The following is an 18,023-nucleotide window of genomic DNA, read 5'->3' on the forward strand; positions in this document are numbered from 1 at the left end:
AGGCTTCGAGACTGGCCGGGCAGGTCTTTCTGACCCTTTGGCTTTGGTGCTGTGTGGTCAATTATCTGCACGGATGTGGCTTCTAGGACAGCTTGTCTGGACCAGAGCAGAGGGCTGGAAGCACACTGAGAAAATTCCAGAAAAGCACCAACTGATACCAAAGCCACGGCCTGGTCATAACGTGAGAGTGCCTGGCTTCTCAGCCCTCTCGTTACAGCGAAATGCAGGGAGAGTCAACAGACCTAGAGAGGCAGCTGGTTCCACCAGTTGACAATGAGCCGAGTTGCCCTCATGGGCTGAATTGCATCCCACCCAGATTCCTCTGTTGCAGCCCTAGTCCCCACTACCTTAGCATGTGACTGCATTAGAGGCAGGGCCTTTAAAGAGGTGGTGAAGTTAAATTAAAAAAAAAATTTTTTTTACTTTAATGTTTGTTTATTTTTGAGGGAGAGAGAGACAGAGTGTGAACAGAGAGGGGCAGAGAGAGAGGGAGACACAGAATTAAGAGCAGGCTCCAGGTTCTGAGCTGTCGGCACGGAGCCCGACGCGGGGCTCGAACCCACGAACTGTGAGATCATGACCTGAGCCGAAGTCAGACGCCCAACGACTGAGCCACCGAGGTGCCCCTTTAAATTTTTTTGTTTGTTCGTTTTGTTTTAGATAGAGAGCGCGCAAGCAGGGGAGAGGGGTAGAGGGAGAGAGAGAGAGAATATCTTAAGCAGACTCTGAAGTTGTCAGCACAGAGCCCGACGTGGGGCTCGAACTCCCAAGAGTGAGTTCACATGACCTGAGTCAAAGCCAGACGCTTAACCGACTGAGCCACTCAGGTGCCCCTGGAGGCGGTTAAGTTAAAATGTGACAGTAGCATGGGTCCTGATCCAATGTGACGAGTGTCCTTACAAGGAAAGGAAATGTGGGAAGAGACACCAGGGATGCGTGTGCACAGAGGGAGGACCACACGAGGACACGAGGAGAGGCGGCCGCCTGCAAGCCAAGGAGAGAGGCCTCAGAAGACACCAAATCTGCCAACACCTTGATCTTGGACTTCTAACCTTGAGAACTGTGAGAAAATAAATGCTCAGCCACACAGTTTGGGATACTCTGTTGTGGCGGCCCAAGCAAACTCTACAATTGCCGTGGGTGAGTCGCTGTACTTCTCTGAGCCTCGATGTTCCTATCTGTGAGATGGACAGAACAGTGCCTCTTCTGAGAGCAGTTGTGTTAACTCTGTGCCTGGCACATGATAGACTCTGAAGTCTGGCGCATAGAACAGACCCCAGGAAGGGGTCACGGGGAGCCAGAGAGCACTTCCGGGGAAGCTAGAAGGGGCCACGGCCGGCCACGGCTGACGGAGAGGTCACAGACTTGGGAGAGGAGAGAAGGGCGGAGGGAGGACAGCCGTGTGCCCTCCTGGGGGTGGGATGGGGTGCGGCGGGGCTGCCCTCACCTTCCTCCTGCTTCAGGGTGAGGTGCTCCTCCGACCTCTCCTCCCGGGTCTGAGACAGCTTGAGGAGGCCGCGCTCCTCCAGCTCCTGCCTGCAGAGGACGGACCGGGGCAGGGGCACATGTCCAGCCATCCACCCTGGCCCGGAGCCTCCCCCAGGAAGCTAGGGGAGGGTGAGGGGGAAGGGGGGGACAGGGGAGGGCACCGGGAAGACACTTGGGAAGACAAGAGAGTCTCTCAGAGTGACCCTCGGTGAGGAGGAGGCAGGGGTGAGGGGCCATGAGGGGAACGGACACACTGTGGGAGGGTTAGGAAGGGAAAAGCTGTCAGAGATGGGGGGGGAAAAGACCTAGGTGTGGGGGAGGGAGGGGACCGGAAGTGAGGAGAAACGGAGAGAGGACACCCGAGCAGGAACAGGTGGAGTGACAGGGACGAGAGTCTGGAAGGGAGGTGCCGGGGACACTGGGACACGGGCTGTGACCTTGGGCGCCCTTTGTGGGGTGGCTCCTACCGTGCCTTGGAGCTGCTCAGGCTCCTGTCTCCGCTTGGGTGCAGGAGTTCTGTCCTTCTCCAGCCCGCATCCAGGGTCGGGGGCGGCAGGGCCACCACGGGCCCTGGGACCGGGGTGCCCCCAGGGGCGGGGATTGACCCGGGGGCTGGCAACCGGGCCCAGGATGGGGCCATCACAGGGGCCGGCGCGGGGGTCTGAGGCAGGGTCAGAAGCAGGCTGGGGGCTGAGCTGGGCACAGGGGTCAGGGTCCTGGGGGACTTCCGGTTTGGCAGGGCCCGGGCCTTGGCCGTCGCCCTCCGATGTGTGGCCTCCACCTCTTCCACCTCCAGCAAGCACTTCATGAAGCCTTGCCGATGGTTCCCGAGGTTCGGGGCCCCTGCGGCCACCGTGGGCGCCTGAGGCTGCTTCTGCACGGGATCCAGGTCCCTCCTCTCTCCAGTGTCCCTCGTCTCCTGGGGACAGGACACGGGAAGGGACCCGGGAGGCCTCCCGCCAGCCAGACTGTCCCACCCGAGCTTCTGCCACTCGCGCTCCGGGCCCTGGTCTGCCTCTTTCCTCCATAACTGCCCGGGACGACGCATGCGAGGCGCCTAATAAATGCCCACTCATTCGTCCGGCAAATCCAGCCACCTCCTGCGTCTGTCCCTCCCAATACAGGGATGGGCCGTCCCCAGTCCACCTCCAGCCCCCAGGCCATGCCGCACAGACTCCTGGGCCCTTTCTCCCAGATGAGACGCAGGGCTTGCCTCACACCCTGTCCCTGAGGGTATCGGCTCTGCTTCGTCCGTCATTTTCTTCCTAAAAATATCTCCCCCCTGATCAACCCCTCCAGCTACCAGCCCAGGGCTCTGCTCCTCTTTCCAAGCTCCAGAGTACAAGGGCATCCTCTGACCCCCCCGCCCCCCCGCAAGACGCACACACACGCCTACGTGCAAACACACGCGCATGCGTGTGCCTCACGTACACACTCACACTTACGCCTTCCCCAGCTGGACTCCAAATACCACAGCCCCTCCTTCCTCTTCCTGCCCACCTGTGCCCTCCCCACCCCCCACTCGGGGTCTACTTACTGGTGGAGGAACAGGCCCTGGGGTTGGCTGGGTCTCCACCCCCTCGACCCTAAACAAGGGAGAGACCCCGGGATGGCGGAGGGGCTCAGCTCAAGACTTGTCCTTTGCGCCGACCGTCCCTCCGCCCCCAGGACACTCAGATGATCCCTGCATCCCTCCGGCCTTCTAGGGATCAGATGATCCCTGCATCCCTCCGGCCCTCAGAGGGGCCCCTCATTCCCTCACATCCCCACGTGAGGACAAGGCCCTTAAAGCACAGGTTTGCAGCACAAAGAATTCTGGTGTCAGAGCTATCGTACAGATGGGGAAACTGAGCCCCGGAGGGGCGTGACTTGCCCGAGGTCCTACATCAGGTCAGGAGGAGTCAGGCCTAGAATTCGCCTCACCGGTAACTTACCAGAAGCATGTCCTTGTTGGGCCAGGGAGTGGGGTAGGGGATGGCATCGGGGGATGGCTTACCCTCCTTTTGGGGGGTCCGGTCCTGGCGTGGATGGTGGGAAGGAGTTGGCCGTCTTTTCCTCCAGAGTTGCCAGGGGCATTCGGGGCCCTGCCCCCTGAGAACTGTCCTCATGTCCCCCTGGGCCAGGCTCTGGCAGAGCCCCCTGTGGCCTGATACGTGGGGTGTCCACCTCCTCGGCGGGCTTGTCTCCCAGTTGCTGCCCACGGCTGTCCGAGGTGCAAGAAGCCTTCACCGGCTGTCCTATGTCTTCCCCATTAGCTGCCTGGTGACCTGGGGGAGGCCGCCACGCTGGGTCCTGCCAAGGACAAGGATACCAAAATGAGGAGTCCCATCCTGGCTCCCAGGTGAGTTCCACAGTCACCTGGAGACCAGTTATCACGGGCTTAGTCTCATCCAGGCACTGCAAGCGTCCTCTTCCTGCGTGCTCCCAGCACCCCTGGAAAGCAGCACAGATTCTCGTGTTCAGGGATGAAACGCTGAGGCCCGTAGGAGTCATGGCCCACCCAGAGTCATAGGCGTAGAAGGGGAACTTGGAGGAAGTGAGGCAGTTCCCTTTGAATAGGGTTTCCCGAGGAGGGTTCAGAGTACAAGAATCCCTAAAAAAGGAGTTTTACGTCAACCGATACAGGACTTATTATAAAGTGACTTGTGATCAAGACAGTGTGATACCGGAATGAGGCCAGAGAGATAAATGGAACAAAGAGACTCCAGAAATAGGCTTCCACAGGCATGTTCAACTGGTTTGCAACGAAGGTACAAACCCGGTATGGAATGGAGTCTTCAGTAAACGGCGCTGGAATGGATGGATGGCCACACGCAAAAAACTGAACCGCTATCTAACACGCACGCACGCGCAAGGATTAACTCAAGACGCATCCTGAAATGTAAATGTTAAGCCTAACATGATAACATTCTTGAAGAAAACATAGGGAGAACTTCTGATGTGACCTTGGGTTAAGCAAAGATGTCTAAGAAACACCAGCAAAAAATCAAGCCCTGACGAAAATATTGACACATTCGGCCTTATCAGAATTCAGAACTTCCGTTCTTTGAAAGTCACTGGTAAGAGAATGGAAAAGACATGACACAGACTGGGGGAAAGACATTCGCCAATCACACATCCGATAAAGGACTTGTGTTCAGAATATATAAGAACTCTCCAAACTCAATCGGAAGAGAAATGGAAGGAAAAAAGTGTGTAAATCGTTTGTGTCGTAAGAGTTTAGTATCCACCATATATAAAGAACTCCTACAACTCAACAATAAGATGACTAGTCTGATGAAAACAACGGGCAAAGCATTTGAATAGACATTTCTCCAAAGAAGATATATGGATGGCCTAGAAGCGCATTTACAAATGGTCAGCATCGTTAGTCATTAGGAACACGCAAACCCAGGCCACCATGAGAGTCCCCGAGGCACCTATCAGAACACTTAAAATTAAAGACCGGCCCTACCAAGTTTTGGGGAGGATGCGGGGCGGCTGGAATTCCAGGACGTCTGGTGGGGATGTGAAATGGCACCACCACTTTGGAGAAGACTTTGGCAGGTTCTTAATAAGCTCCACATACGCCTACCGTATGATCCATTCTACTCCTAGCGATTTCTTTGCTCAAGAGAAATGAAAGCCTTTGTTCACGCGGACACGAAACGTTCGGAGAAGTTTTATTTGTCGTAGTCAGAAAGGGAGAACAAACCCAATGTCCGTCGGTAGGTGAAGGGATGAAGACAGGGAGGTAGGGGCCTACAACGGAATATCGCTCAGCAACAAAAAGAATGAAGTATTCATACTTCAACAGCACGGCTGAACCCCAACATCATCAGGCCAGGTGAAATTCGAGGAAGTACAAACAAACCCATAGAGACAAAGAAGCAGATCAGTGGTGGCCTGGGGATGGGGTGGCGGAGGGGCAGAAAGGACTACAAAGGGCCTGGGGAAATTTTAGTGGGGGTTGGGGGGAGGTGACAGATAAGGTTTGTTTTCTTGATTGTGGTGCTGGCTTCACGTGCACCAAAACGTCAAGTTGTACAGTTGGAGTATGTGCGAGCGTGGGTGCATTATACCTCACTGAAGCTTCAAGGAAATAATCTTAAAATGAAAATAACTGAAAAGGTATTTTGTAGTCAAATGAGTTCGGAAAAGGCACCGCGCTCTAGCCATCTCCTGCGAGGTCCCACGAAAGCTCGGCCGCTAAGAAGCAGCTTCTAGGATATCCTAGCGTGAAGAAAACTTTGTCTGAGCTTTTTAAATCCAACATGTGCCCGTTCTTACTGTACACGTAACCCCCAAGTCCTCCCTGCCTCCATCACCCCTTGACATACTGTGGGGCCACTCCGGAAACAGGTTGTAAAGGCTTGCCGTGGGCGATCAAGAATATCCAGAATATCCCAGTGACCCACACAGACTGGGCACTCGACATCGCCAGGGCACAGAGAGGAGCACACACGAAATGGGGGGGGGGGGCCCGGGAGGCTCCTTGGTCTCCCCCCGAGAGCAGCCATTCTGTGCCCTCCTGTCACATCTCCGTGGACATTACCTGGTGGCTCTCGGGGGCCTGACCCTCCACCATCCCTGGGTTCTGATGTCTCCCCGGTTGGCCCTCGGTCTCCTTCCCTGAGCCCTGTTGCTGCTGCCCTTCCTGTGCCGCGGGGACCCTGGAAGGCAGCACCCCCAGCTCACTTCCTGGCTTGGCCTGATCACGGCCTCCTTGCCGCAATCCGGGCCCTTGCTGGGGTGCCGGGGTTGACTGCTTCTTCCTGGGGAGAACGACAAAGCAACACCTCAGCTCCTGGATTGGGCCATCGTTTTATATTCTTAGACTCCTTTGTATTTCCCAGAGCGCCCGTGCAGGACTAGGCACACCATAGGTGCATACTTAATGCTGGAGAGAATGAATGGAGGACTGACATGAATTCCCCAAATCCCAGATACTATGATGTCAGTGTCTCGGGGCGTTAGGATTTTATTATTGTTGTTGTTCAGAATAAAAAGAAACATCAGGGGTGCCTGGCTGGCTCAGCCGGTGGAGCATGTGACTCTTGATCTCAGGGTTGTGAGTTCGAGCCCCACCTTGGGTGTAGCGGTTACTTAAAAAATAAAAGAACCTTAAAAAAGAAAGAAAGAAAGAAAGAAAAGAAAAAAAGAAAAATCAGAGAGAAGAGAGATTGAGGGGCTTGAAGGCTTGAGCCTAGGCTCATAAAGCTGAAGGAGACAGCTCAGGGTTTCAGTCTGTGCCGGTCTGATGTCACTTTCGTGTTCTGGAGTATTTCCCCAGGCTTCTTCCTATGGATGTAACATGTGTATTTCTCACGCGGATTTAGTTCATTACCATCTTCAAACAATTGCCTAATTTTACACAGTTACGATTGTGTCGTGTGTACAGCTTTGCCATGTTTTTTCAATGATCGTTTTAAATTTTTTTTTTTTCAACGTTTTTATTTATTTTTGGGACAGAGAGAGACAGAGCATGAACGGGGGAGGGGCAGAGAGAGAGGGAGACACAGAATCGGAAACAGGCTCCAGGCTCCGAGCCATCAGCCCAGAGCCTGACGCGGGGCTCGAACTCCCGGACCGCGAGATCGCGACCTGGCTGAAGTCGGACGCTTCACCGACTGCGCCACCCAGGCGCCCCTATGATCGTTTTAACCTAATTTTTTTCCGTGCCAAAACAAGTAGAAAATTCCATATTCGATAAATAAGCATATTCGACTTCACCATCCCTCTGTAGTGGGTATTTAGGGCATACTGGCATTTCCAGCATTTTTAGCATTTAAAATGACGTGGCAGAGGAAAAAAAAACTTGCGTAAAACTTTGCCCGCGTCGCAATTATTTCCTCAGGGTGTATTTCTAGACATGGATGAAGGTAAAGGTATTTTTAAGGCCGTTGAAACAAATGGCCAAGTTGTTGAACAGATGTGTTGACATGGTTTCTATTTCTACCGGTTCCCATCTGGGCGGAGGGGGGGCTCCGACCTAGCTCTGCTCCATTTCCCTAACTTTCCATGTAGAAGAGATTATTCGGAGGCTTTTGGTTATAAGCAAATTAAAACGATATGCTGACTAGTCTGAACTATTCCTGTTTCTCAAATCTTTCCCTTTTTGCTTCTGTCTGTTTCTCTTTCACTTTCCTCTTTTGAAAAAGATTACACTCTGGGGCTCCTGACTGGCTCAGTCGGTGGAGCATGGGACTCCTGATCTCAGGGTTCTGAGTTTGAGCCCCACGTTGGGTGTAGAGATGACGTAAAAATAAAATCTTTAAAATATAAGAGCCTCATACTCGGGTTTCTTTTCAGATCTTAGAAATCTTTTGCCTTTTAAAATAGGAGTCTTGGGGCACCTGGGTGGCTCAGTCGGTTGAGCGATGGACTTCGGCTCAGGCCACCATTTCACGGTTCGTGGGTTCGAGCCCGGCTCCAGGCTCTGTGCTGACAGCTCAGAGCCTGGAGCCTGCTTCAGATTTTGTGTCTCCCTCTCTCTCTCTGACCGCACCCCTCCTCCCCATTCATGCTCTGTCTCTCTCTGTCTCAAAAATAAACATTAAAAAAATTTTTTTTAATATGAGTCTTACTGTAGACAAGGTAAAAATACAATATTTAGAAAATAGTAACAAGAATGCCATGTAAATGTGTGTTTCTGAGTCTCAGCCTCTCTTTTGTTCAGTCTTCCATTAATTCGGTGAGCACATGTTTATTAAACATCTACTAAGTGCCAGGCACAGTCCCAGGCGTGAGGGGTTTGAAGCAGAGCAGGACACATCAAAGAAGCTTGTGGTCCAGTGGGTCTAGAAGCCAGTGCAGATGGAAGGTTCGGGAGCGATGATGTAGCGGGATTTGTGCCCCCCGTGAGAGAGAAGATTAAGGGCGCATTTGCCTTAGGCTGGGAGTCCTGCCTCATCCCTGTCCCCCAGGTGGCTCACAGAGTTCTCTCCCGGACCTTCTTTAAGAAGTCCCCAGCTCACCCCGGTTCTGGCGGCTGCCTCTGCTCCTGGGTCCTGAGCTCCCGAGGCCCTTCCTCTGAGGCTGCGCTGTGTTCTGGTCCCTTCTCTGGCCCCCCTGGGGCTGATGAGGGCTGCTTCCCACTGCCCATCCCTGCAGCATCTGGAAACGCAACCTGGAACAGAGATGCCCATGCGCTAGCCCAAGGGTTGGCCACAAGTACCCATTCTGGAGGGCTCCTCCCTCTCCTTGGACATCGTCCAGGCCTCAGGGACAGGGACATCCTGTGCTGACTGCGGAAGGCAGAAGGCGCTGCAGAGAGGCGAGGAGGAGGAGGAGGAGGAGGAGGAGGAGGAGGAGGGAGAGGTGCGGGAGAGGGGGAGGGGGAAGGGGAGGGGGAGGAGACAGGCAGCTAGAGAGTGGCTAGGCGTAAGACCTGGCCCAAGCCAGCAGCGCTAAGGGCTCTAGCAGAAACCTACAGTCCGGGGTAGCACCTGAGCCAAGGGAACCCCCTGAGGACAGCCTGACGGAGCCCCCTGGGGGACGTCACGACCCTCAGAAGATCCAAGAGAGGCTTCCACAATTTCTGCTACTTCTGAGGTCAGGCTCTGGAACCGGATCTCGATGCCCATCTTGGCCTATCAGTCCCTGGCTGAGCCAGTGACTGGAGCCAGCTCCGACCCTCACCTGAGGCAGCAGACTCCAGACGACCTGCCTCAATCACTTGAGGACAGTTGTTCTAATGCAAGGTCGAGCCAACACTGAGGACACCTACGCTCGGGGAGGCAGAGTCTGTGCCCCAGGCAGTGGGGCTCAAAGGGGTGCCATGGCCCGCCCAAGGTCATATGGCTGGTTACATAACCGGACTGAAACCCATGACTTTGTTTGTTGAAAAAAAAAAATGAGGGGTAGAGGTGAAGGAAGCCCTGAACGCTTGCCCCAGCCTCCTTCTAAGACCGGCCCCCCTACCTTCAGGCGCTCTCCCTGCCCCCGAGGGAAGCCGTGATTTATAACAGAAGCTACAGGGAGAGGGTAACACTTTACCCAAGGGAATGTTGACTTTTTTTTTTTTTTTTTTATGGTGACATTTTTGGCTCTGGGGAAACCAGATGAGAAGGAGGGCTTTCTCTGTGCTCTTCAGTTCATGCCCCTTGGCACCTAAAAGAATGGCTGGAAAGAGGCTGAGGGGTATGATGGAGGCTTAGGATGCAGGCTGAGGGCTGGGGAGGGTCGTGCTGGAAGCCTTGAGCAACTGTCAGGGGACTGGAGGGCCTAAAGGGGGCTGGGGGCACACAGCAGAGTAAACAGGAATTCTGGTTTTGCTCACCCAGCATCTATCCTGGTAAGAGAAGCCAGTGGAGTCAAGTGAGTACCACCTCTGGCTCCGTTATACCAAGAGATCCAGGCCACTCTGCTCTGCCACGGTGACTAATTCAGGGATGAGCATGTGACCACGATCTGGGCCAGTCGCAGTGATACCAGAGACTTCCTTCAACTATTACAGAGAGGCTCTCTTCCTGTTGGGGACGCTATGCCAGAGGACATAAGATGAGAAGATTTTAACCCGAAGTGGCCAGGGCAATCCTTGCCACCTTTCAGGAAGGGCCTGCCTGGGAGCGTCACACTGGAAGGCAGAGCCAACAGACACTCATGTAGCACCTTGATCCAGCCATACCTGAAGCACACCCATAGATTTGTCATCTACCCAAGCTGACGTAGGGAAAGGTGCCGGCTGGGAATAGCAGGGTCAGAACATGAGGTGCAGGGCCCTACCTGGCTGATTTCTGATATGGTAGCCTCAACACCAGGCCTCTTGCTGGTGGTGCTCATGCCAGGACTTGGCTGGGCTCCTGGAGCCTTGATCCTTCCCTCCGTGTGCATCTGGGCGTTTCCGTTGTCCATTGTGCCACAGCCAGTGAGGGTGCCGAGTGAGGGGCATCAGTTGCTGTGGTCCCACAGGAGAAATCCAATCAAAGTTCCACCAAGGTCATTACCTAAGCACTCTTCAGCAGCCCACCTGGAACCTGTGATACAGAGAGCCTGGCTCAAGGGAATAGTCAGGGCCCGGCCCACACCGGAGAGGGATGCAGCGGAAACAGAGAGCTAGCCACACATTCATCCTGATTCTCACAGTAACTCCGAGGAGCAAAGTCACTGGCCCAGGGTCCAATGCCAACTAGGCCACAGAGCAGGAATTAAACCGTGGGCTGTCGGATCCCCAAACACACGCACTTTCTCCTACCCCGGCATTTCCTAATGGGTGCTCTTTGGTCCTAATATTGGTCCCATGAGGTACAGCACACACACACAAAAAGAGTTCTGAGGCCAAATGCATTTGGAAAGTGCTGAGTTAAAATAGAACAGGCTCTGGGGCCCCTGGGTGGCTCAGTCGGTTAAGGGTCTGACTTCGGCTCAGGTCACGATCTCGCGGTTCGTGAGTTCGAGGCCCACGTCAGGCTCTGTGCTGACGGCTCAGAGCCTGGAGCCTGTTTCGGATTCTGTCTCCCTCTCTCTCTGCCCCTCCCCTGCTCACGCTCTGTCTCTCTCTCTGTCTCTCAATAATAAATAAACGTTAAAAATTTTTTTAAAAATAGAATAGGCTCTGTGCTGCAGAACTTCTCAGAGCCTTCAATGTGCATGTTAAATATACATTTTAAAGAGTGCCCCAGAATGTCACGGCTGTTGCTGGTATAGATGAAAACTCCAAGTTCTTCTTGGGGTTAAGGAACAAGAGCTGAGAACATCTGTCTCGGGAACCCCAAGGTCTCCAATAGCAACATTTAGTTCGCCAAAGCACCCTCCACCCTGCCCCGGACACATCCCTTTCTAAAGCCTTTCTTGGTGTCTCTTCACCAACCCCTACTCAAACATGTTTCAACCTGAGCAGCCCTCCCACAATCCTAATCCCACAGACCCCCAGCCTCTGTGCCCACATCCCACTTCTCTGTCTCCCCAACAACCCCCACCCCCCCCCCCACCATTCTTCAACCTCCCACCTCTTCTCCAAGCTTCTAGCCACCTCAGCCACCTCCAGCGTCTGGATTCCTCTGAGGTAACATTAACACTATTTCTATGGCTGCATCACAGACCCCTTTATACTGTTGACGATTTCTAGGGGTAAACCCCACCCCCCCCCCCCCAGTGCAACCCTGGAACCTTGAAGATCTTGATGGTGCTTTCACTTTAAGCCAGGGCAGGCCAGCCAACAGACACAGGAATCTTCTATTTCCTGGGGGCGTTTGCAGGCGGTGCTCTCCTAAGGGCTCTGTGGGATCACTGGGTTCAGCCCTGAGGCTCAGAGGAGCCCCGTGTCTCGTCCAGCGCAACTCAGCTAGTCTGCAGAAGATCTGGATTCAGACCCAGCCCTGTGAGGCTCCCGGGACCGCCTGTCTCACCGTCTTATCTCGCATCCAAAGAAGCTCAAGCCACTTACTCGTCTACCTACGTAACCAACAGCTGTTTAACAGACACCTGCCCAAGCTGGGCACGGCACCAGGTCCTGAGGATGCGCTGGATGTTCTGAAGGCTCTCGCAGCGTACGGGGAGCACAGAGCAGGTGCTCCCAACAGCCACGACCCCCAATCCCCACTCCCTCCTCCTTTCCTCCCACCCCTACCTACACCCCGATCCTTCCTGCAGTTAGGCCTGCGCCCCTACAATGCAGACGAGACCTCCATCCTGTGGGGCGCCCGCCCCAGGCGCAGCACCCGTCTCCCCAAGGATCTAGTCTCTCGCTTGGCACAGGGAGGTCAGCGCTGTGACCAAATCCCTCCCTCTTCCCTGGAAGTTCCTTGCTCCTCGCAGTCTCTCTCCCATAAGGGCCCCCTGCACATCCCCCTTTCCTCCGGGCATTCCCGCCCAGGGGTGGATGACCCATCCGGAGGACCGCCCTTCCAGACCCCTCGAACACGCCCCCCATTGTCCCCTGTCTCCACCTCAGAATCCTCAGGCCCCGGCATTCCACGAGCTGGAATTTTGAAGGGGCAGAGGCTCCAGAGGGGATCCAGCCCCCTCTCCGTCCCCATCTGGGACTTACAAACCCTGTGAGAGTCTGAACGAGGGGACGCCCGCAACCCTAGCAGAAGGGCATGGAATCTGAGGACAGAATTGAGGCAGGTGGGTGGCACATACAGACGACGATGTCCTTTCCGAGCACTTGTACCTTCTGGTTTTGTCCACGGCTTTGTGGCGATTTCATTCACATCCCATACAATTCTCCCACTTATTAATTAATTAATTAATTAGTTTTAAAATTATTTATTTTATTTTTGAGAAAGAGAGAGAGGAAAAGCTGGGAAGGGGCAGAGAGAGAGAGAGAGAGAGAGAGAGAATCCCAAGCAGGCTCCACTCTCACCACACACCCCGACACGGGGCTTGATCCCACAACTGTGAGATCATGACCTGAGCCACTATTGAGTCACATGTTCAGCTGACTGAGCCCCCCAGGCGCCCCACAGTTCTCGCATTTAAAGTGTGCCATTCAAGGGTGCCTGGTGGGGGGCTCAGTCGGTTAAGCGTCCGACTCTTGATTTCGGCGCAGGTCATGATCTCCCAGTTCGTGAGTTCGAGCCCCACATCGGGCTCTCTGCTGACAGGGCAGAGCCTGCCTGGGATTCTCTCTCTCCCTCTGTGTCTCAAAATAAATAAGTGAACTTAAAAAAAAATAAAGTGTACAACTCAGTGGCTTGTAATATATTCACAGAATTGTTTGACGATCACCCCAATATTAGAACAACTTTATCACCCTAAAAAGGAACTCCACACCCCTTCACCATCACCTCAGTTCTCACACCCCACACCAGCCCTAGGCAACCACTAATCTACTGTCTGCCTTGCACATATGCCTGCTCTGGACATTTCATATAAATGGACTCATACGATACCTAGTCCCTGGTGACTGGCTTCTTTCACTTGGCAAAATGTTGTCAAGGTTCATTGCCTTTTGTGGCCAACATAATATATTTTGTACAACCACTTATCAATTAATGGAGATTTGTGTGTTTCTACTTCTGGGATATTATGAGGAATGCTGCTGTAAACATTCGTGTACACATTTTTGTGCAAATACATGTTTTCATTTCTCTTGAGTATACAGCTAGGGAAGTAATCGCTGGGTTATAGGCTAACTCTATGTTTAGTTTCTTGGGTAATCGCCAGATGGCTTCCAAGGGGAAGGCATCACTTTACATTCCCAACTGCAGTGTAGGAGGGTTCCAACTCTCCTGTCTCCTGATGAACACTTGTTACTATCTGCCTTTTTGAGTTCTAGCCATCCTAGTGGGTGTGGGTATGAGGTGGAATCTTACTGTGGTTTTGGTTTGTGTTTCCCAGATGGCTGATAAGGTGGAGCACCTTTCTTTCTTTCCATTTACCTATTTACTTTTTTAAAGGATTTTTTTGTTGGAGACACACACAGAGAGAGAGAGAGAGAGAGAGAGAGAGAGAGAGAGGCAGAGCGCGGGCAGGAAAGGGGCAGAAAGAGAGGGAGACACAGAATCTAAAGCAGGCTCCAGGCTCTGAGCTGTCAGCACAGAGCCCAATGGGGTCTTGAACTCAACAAACTGTGAGATCATGACCCGAGCTGAAGTTGGACACTTAACTAAATGAGCCACCCGGGCGCCCCTAAAAGATTTTATTTTTAAGTAATCTCTAGGCTCAATGAGGGGCTCAAACTCACAGCCTGAGATCAAGAGTCGCATGCTTTTCCGACTGAGCCAGCCAGGTGCCACATAGTGGAGCATCTTTCCATGTGCTTATTGGCTATCCGTGTATCTTCTTGGGGAAAATGTCCACTAGACTCCATTATTCATGCATAAATTGGATTATTTGTGTTTTTACTATTGAATGGTAAGGGTTCTTTATATATTCTAGATATAAGTCCCTTGTCAGATATATAATTCGCAAGATTATTCTCCCACGATGTGCATTGTATTTTCACTTGTCCTTTGTAGCACAAAAGTTTTAAATTTTATTTAAGTCTTATTTATCTATTTTTTCTTTTTTAAAATTTTATGTATTTATTTTGAGAGAGAGAGAGAGACAGAGAGAGAGAGAGAGAGAGAGCAGGGTAGAAGGGCAGAGGGAGAGAGGGAGAGAATCCCAAGCAGCCTCTATGCTCAGAGCAGGGCCCAATGAAGGGCTTGATTGCAGGACCATGGGATCGAACCACATGAGCTGAAGTCAAGAGTCAGACGCTTAACCAACTGAGCCATCTAGGCGTCCCTGTCGATTTTTTATTTTGTTGCTTGTGCTTTTAGTGTCATTTTTTAAAGGTGCTTTTAGTGTCCTTTCTAAGAATCCAGTAGGGGGGCGCCTGGGTGGCGCAGTCGGTTAAGCCTCCGACTTCAGCCAGGTCACGATCTCGCGGTCCGGGAGTTCGAGCCCCGCGTCGGCTCTGGGCTGATGATGGCTCAGAGCCTGGAGCCTGTTTCCGATTCTGTGTCTCCCTCTCTCTCTGCCCCTCCCCCGTTCATGCTCTGTCTCTCTCTGTCCCCAAAATAAATAAACGTTGAAAAAAAAATTAAAAAAAAAAAAAAAGAATCCAGTAGGTTCTTTTTTGATTAGGACATAAACGCAAGGTCATGAAGGTTTAGGTCTATGTTTTCTCTTACAAGTTGTGTAGTTTTAGCTCTTACACTTAGGCCTAAGACCTATTTTTAATTCCTTTTGTATATCGTGTGAGGTAGGGATCGAATGTCTGCATGTGGGTATCTCAGCACCATTTGTGGGAAAGACGACTGTTTTGGCACACTTCTAGAAAGTCAACTGACTATAAATGTGAGGGGTTATTTCTGGATTCTCAGTTCTACTCCACTGATCTGTGCATCCATCCTTGTTTTGGGACTATACTGTCTTGATGACTGTAGCTTTGTAGTAAGTCTTGGAACCGGGAAGTGTGAGTTCTCCAACTTTGTTCTTTTTCAAGATTGCGTTGTTACTGAGTGCCCTTTTATAAGTGGTTTCCCCATCTGAGAAATTTCTCCGAGAAATGTCTGTGATGGGAGAAAGATACAGCAGAGAAAGATGGTAAGTGACCTGTGATACATATTTCAGGAGGCCACCGAGGACAGCTATCCACATTAAACCCTCACCCTGGCCCGGGACCTACCAGAAAGCAGCTGGGTGAATGAGCAAGATTTTGCTTCCCTGTTCACTTCCTCATGCTTGGGATGGGCTCTATCTGAGCTTATATATACTCTGCTTGTTGGGTTGAATTGAATGTCTGGTAAATAACGTAATTAACCCGGGAGTTGATGATAGGTCCAATTACCCTCTGCAGCAGAGGCGTTGGGAGGCATTTCAGGAACGTCCAGCTATGAGGCTGGGATCTGAGAATAAGGCAAAAGGGACAGTTGGACTTCCTCCAACCCGAGGACAATGTAGTTGCCCTGGGCTTGTCACTGTTTCAGTGGCCTCCATCACACAATGGAGAGAACAATCCTCACCCTGCCCACCTCGCAGAGATTGTTGTGTCCAGGTAGCATCTTCTGGAGAGCCTTCCCTGACTTCCCAAGGCTGAGCTGGGTCTCTCTTCTCTTGGCGCCCATAGCCCCTGCGAATTCCTCCATCATAGCCCTTCCCACTGTGCACTGTAAATAACTCCTTTTCTCTCTGTCTCCTCTGGTCTGTGAGCTCCACGAAGACAGGAGCTGGGTTGGCTTCATCTCTGTGGCCCCAGCAGCCAGCACCCGCCATAGGGTAGGTGCTCAATTCCCGTCTTTGTTAGACCGAACTGAACTGAACGTGCTCTGAACACATGGTAGGGCCTGGCTTTCCCCGGCATGGGTGATGCTTCCCTTCGGGGCTCATGAGAGGAAAGCTTCCTACCTGTCGTGGCCACATGGTGAGGCCACACAGCCACCGTGGGCTGCCTTCAAGCTGCTTGGCTTCCAGAGGGGAAGTGATGGAGCTCAGTGCTGATTACAGACACTACCCTGAAGTTCAGCTCTTGAGACCTGGTCCTAGATGCTCTCCCAGCTGGAAGTCCTCTAACCCAATGAGTCTGGGTGCTTTACTCCTTGGATACCCAATTCTCCCCTGTGTTGTTCAGTGCATATTGATGCAAGGAGTCAGAGTGTGAAAGAGAAAACACAGTGGCCCATCCCTAAATTGCCACTTGGTTTTGGGATGTAGCCAACTGAACACACACACACACATTTACTCACCCATTCGCTGAGCACCTACTCTGTGCCAGAACTTGTGCTGCTGAATACAGGGTCCACAGGTGACAGGGACAGGATCCTTCAAGAGGCTCACAGTCTGGTGGGAGAGCAGTCATATAAACCGAATGGTGAGAATGTGAAGGGGTAAGATCGTCAGTGTGGGAGTGCACCCTCCCTGCCCCTCTTCATATCTCTCCCCTCCACCTTTGAAGGGAGTTCTGTCTTTGCCACTCCAAGACTTAATGGACATGAGAGACGGGATCAAAGAAGCAGGAGGAAGAAATCTCATTTTCTGGGTCATTTCTCAATTTCTTCTTTGTTGTGGAGAATCAGGGTAATGAGCAAAGTTGAAATTAGAGGGTAAATCAATTCACATAAAGAGAAAATAACTTCACACCCCCCAGGATGGCTGTGATCAAAGAAAGTGGAAAGTAAGTATTGGTAAGGATGGGGGAAAATCGGAACCCTTGTTCATTGCTGGGAGGAACATAAAATGGTGTAGCCACTATGGAAAACAGTTCAGTGGTTCCAGAGAAAGCTCAACATAAAATTACGATATGGCCCAGCAAATCCACCTCCAGATATATATATGTATATATATATGTATATATATATATATATATGTGTATATATATATGTATATATATATATGTGTATATATATATATACGTATATATATATATACTCAAGAGAATTGAAAACAAGGACTCAAACAAATCAGCATCATTCACAGTAGCCAAAAGGTGGAAACAACCCAAATGTCCATCAACAAATAAATGGATACACAAACTGTGAAATGTGCACACCATGGAGTATCATTCAGGCATCAACAGGAATGAAATTCTCATAGATGCTAGGACAGGAAGGAACCTTGAAAACATTATGCTGAGAAATAAACCAAGCACAAAAGCCTGATAACTGTATGATTCCACTTATATGAGGTATCTAGAATAGGCAAATTCACAGAGACAGAAAATAGAATAAAGGCCACCAGGGGTTGGGGGGAGCAGAGAAATGGGGTGTTGTTGCTTGATGGGTACAGAGTTTCTGTTTGGGATGATGAAAAACGTTCTGGAAATAGTGGTGATAGCTCTATGCAATACCGTGAATGTACTTAATTCCACTGAATTGCACACTTAAAGACGGTCAACATGGTAAAGTTCATGTTATGTATATTTTGCCACAATACGAAAGGTTTTTGTTGTTATTTTTTAACTTGTTGTTGGAGAGAGAGAGAGAGTGCGAGAGCATGGGGGAGGGACAGCGAGAAAGGGAGACGGAGAATCCCAAGTAGGCTGGGTGTCGTGGGCACAGAGTCCCACGCGGGGCTCGAACCCAGGAACCGTGAGACCATGACTGGAGCTGAAATCAAGAGTCGGACGCTCACCGAGTGAGCCACCCAGGCGTCCCTAAAAAAGATCTTTTAAGAGGTTAGATTAA

General features: G+C 51.6%; 1 protein-coding gene across 2 annotated transcripts in view; it reads right to left on the bottom strand.

Moving 5' to 3' along the window:
• Positions 1–11,964, bottom strand: part of SPATA21 (spermatogenesis associated 21) — a 30,399-nt gene extending 18,435 nt beyond the window's left edge. Inside the window, exons 1-9 of one of the 2 annotated variants that reach the window (XM_043573859.1) lie at positions 11,855–11,964; positions 11,578–11,757; positions 10,195–10,445; positions 8,445–8,596; positions 6,023–6,242; positions 3,485–3,780; positions 3,026–3,074; positions 1,956–2,407; positions 1,448–1,536 (exon numbers count right to left, since the gene is read on the bottom strand). In XM_043573859.1, coding sequence (XP_043429794.1) covers positions 1,448–1,536; positions 1,956–2,407; positions 3,026–3,074; positions 3,485–3,780; positions 6,023–6,242; positions 8,445–8,596; positions 10,195–10,323 — 1,387 coding nt within the window. In that variant the 5' untranslated portion in view covers positions 10,324–10,445; positions 11,578–11,757; positions 11,855–11,964. Of the gene's footprint in view, positions 1–1,447; positions 1,537–1,955; positions 2,408–3,025; positions 3,075–3,484; positions 3,781–6,022; positions 6,243–8,444; positions 8,597–10,194; positions 10,446–11,577; positions 11,758–11,854 lie in introns of those variants that run through there. The other variant, XM_043573860.1, reaches the window with a different exon arrangement.
• Positions 11,965–18,023: the final 6,059 nt, after the last annotated feature.

Source organism: Prionailurus bengalensis, chromosome C1 (assembly GCF_016509475.1).
Source record: "Prionailurus bengalensis isolate Pbe53 chromosome C1, Fcat_Pben_1.1_paternal_pri, whole genome shotgun sequence".
Classification (NCBI taxonomy): domain Eukaryota; kingdom Metazoa; phylum Chordata; class Mammalia; order Carnivora; family Felidae; genus Prionailurus; species Prionailurus bengalensis.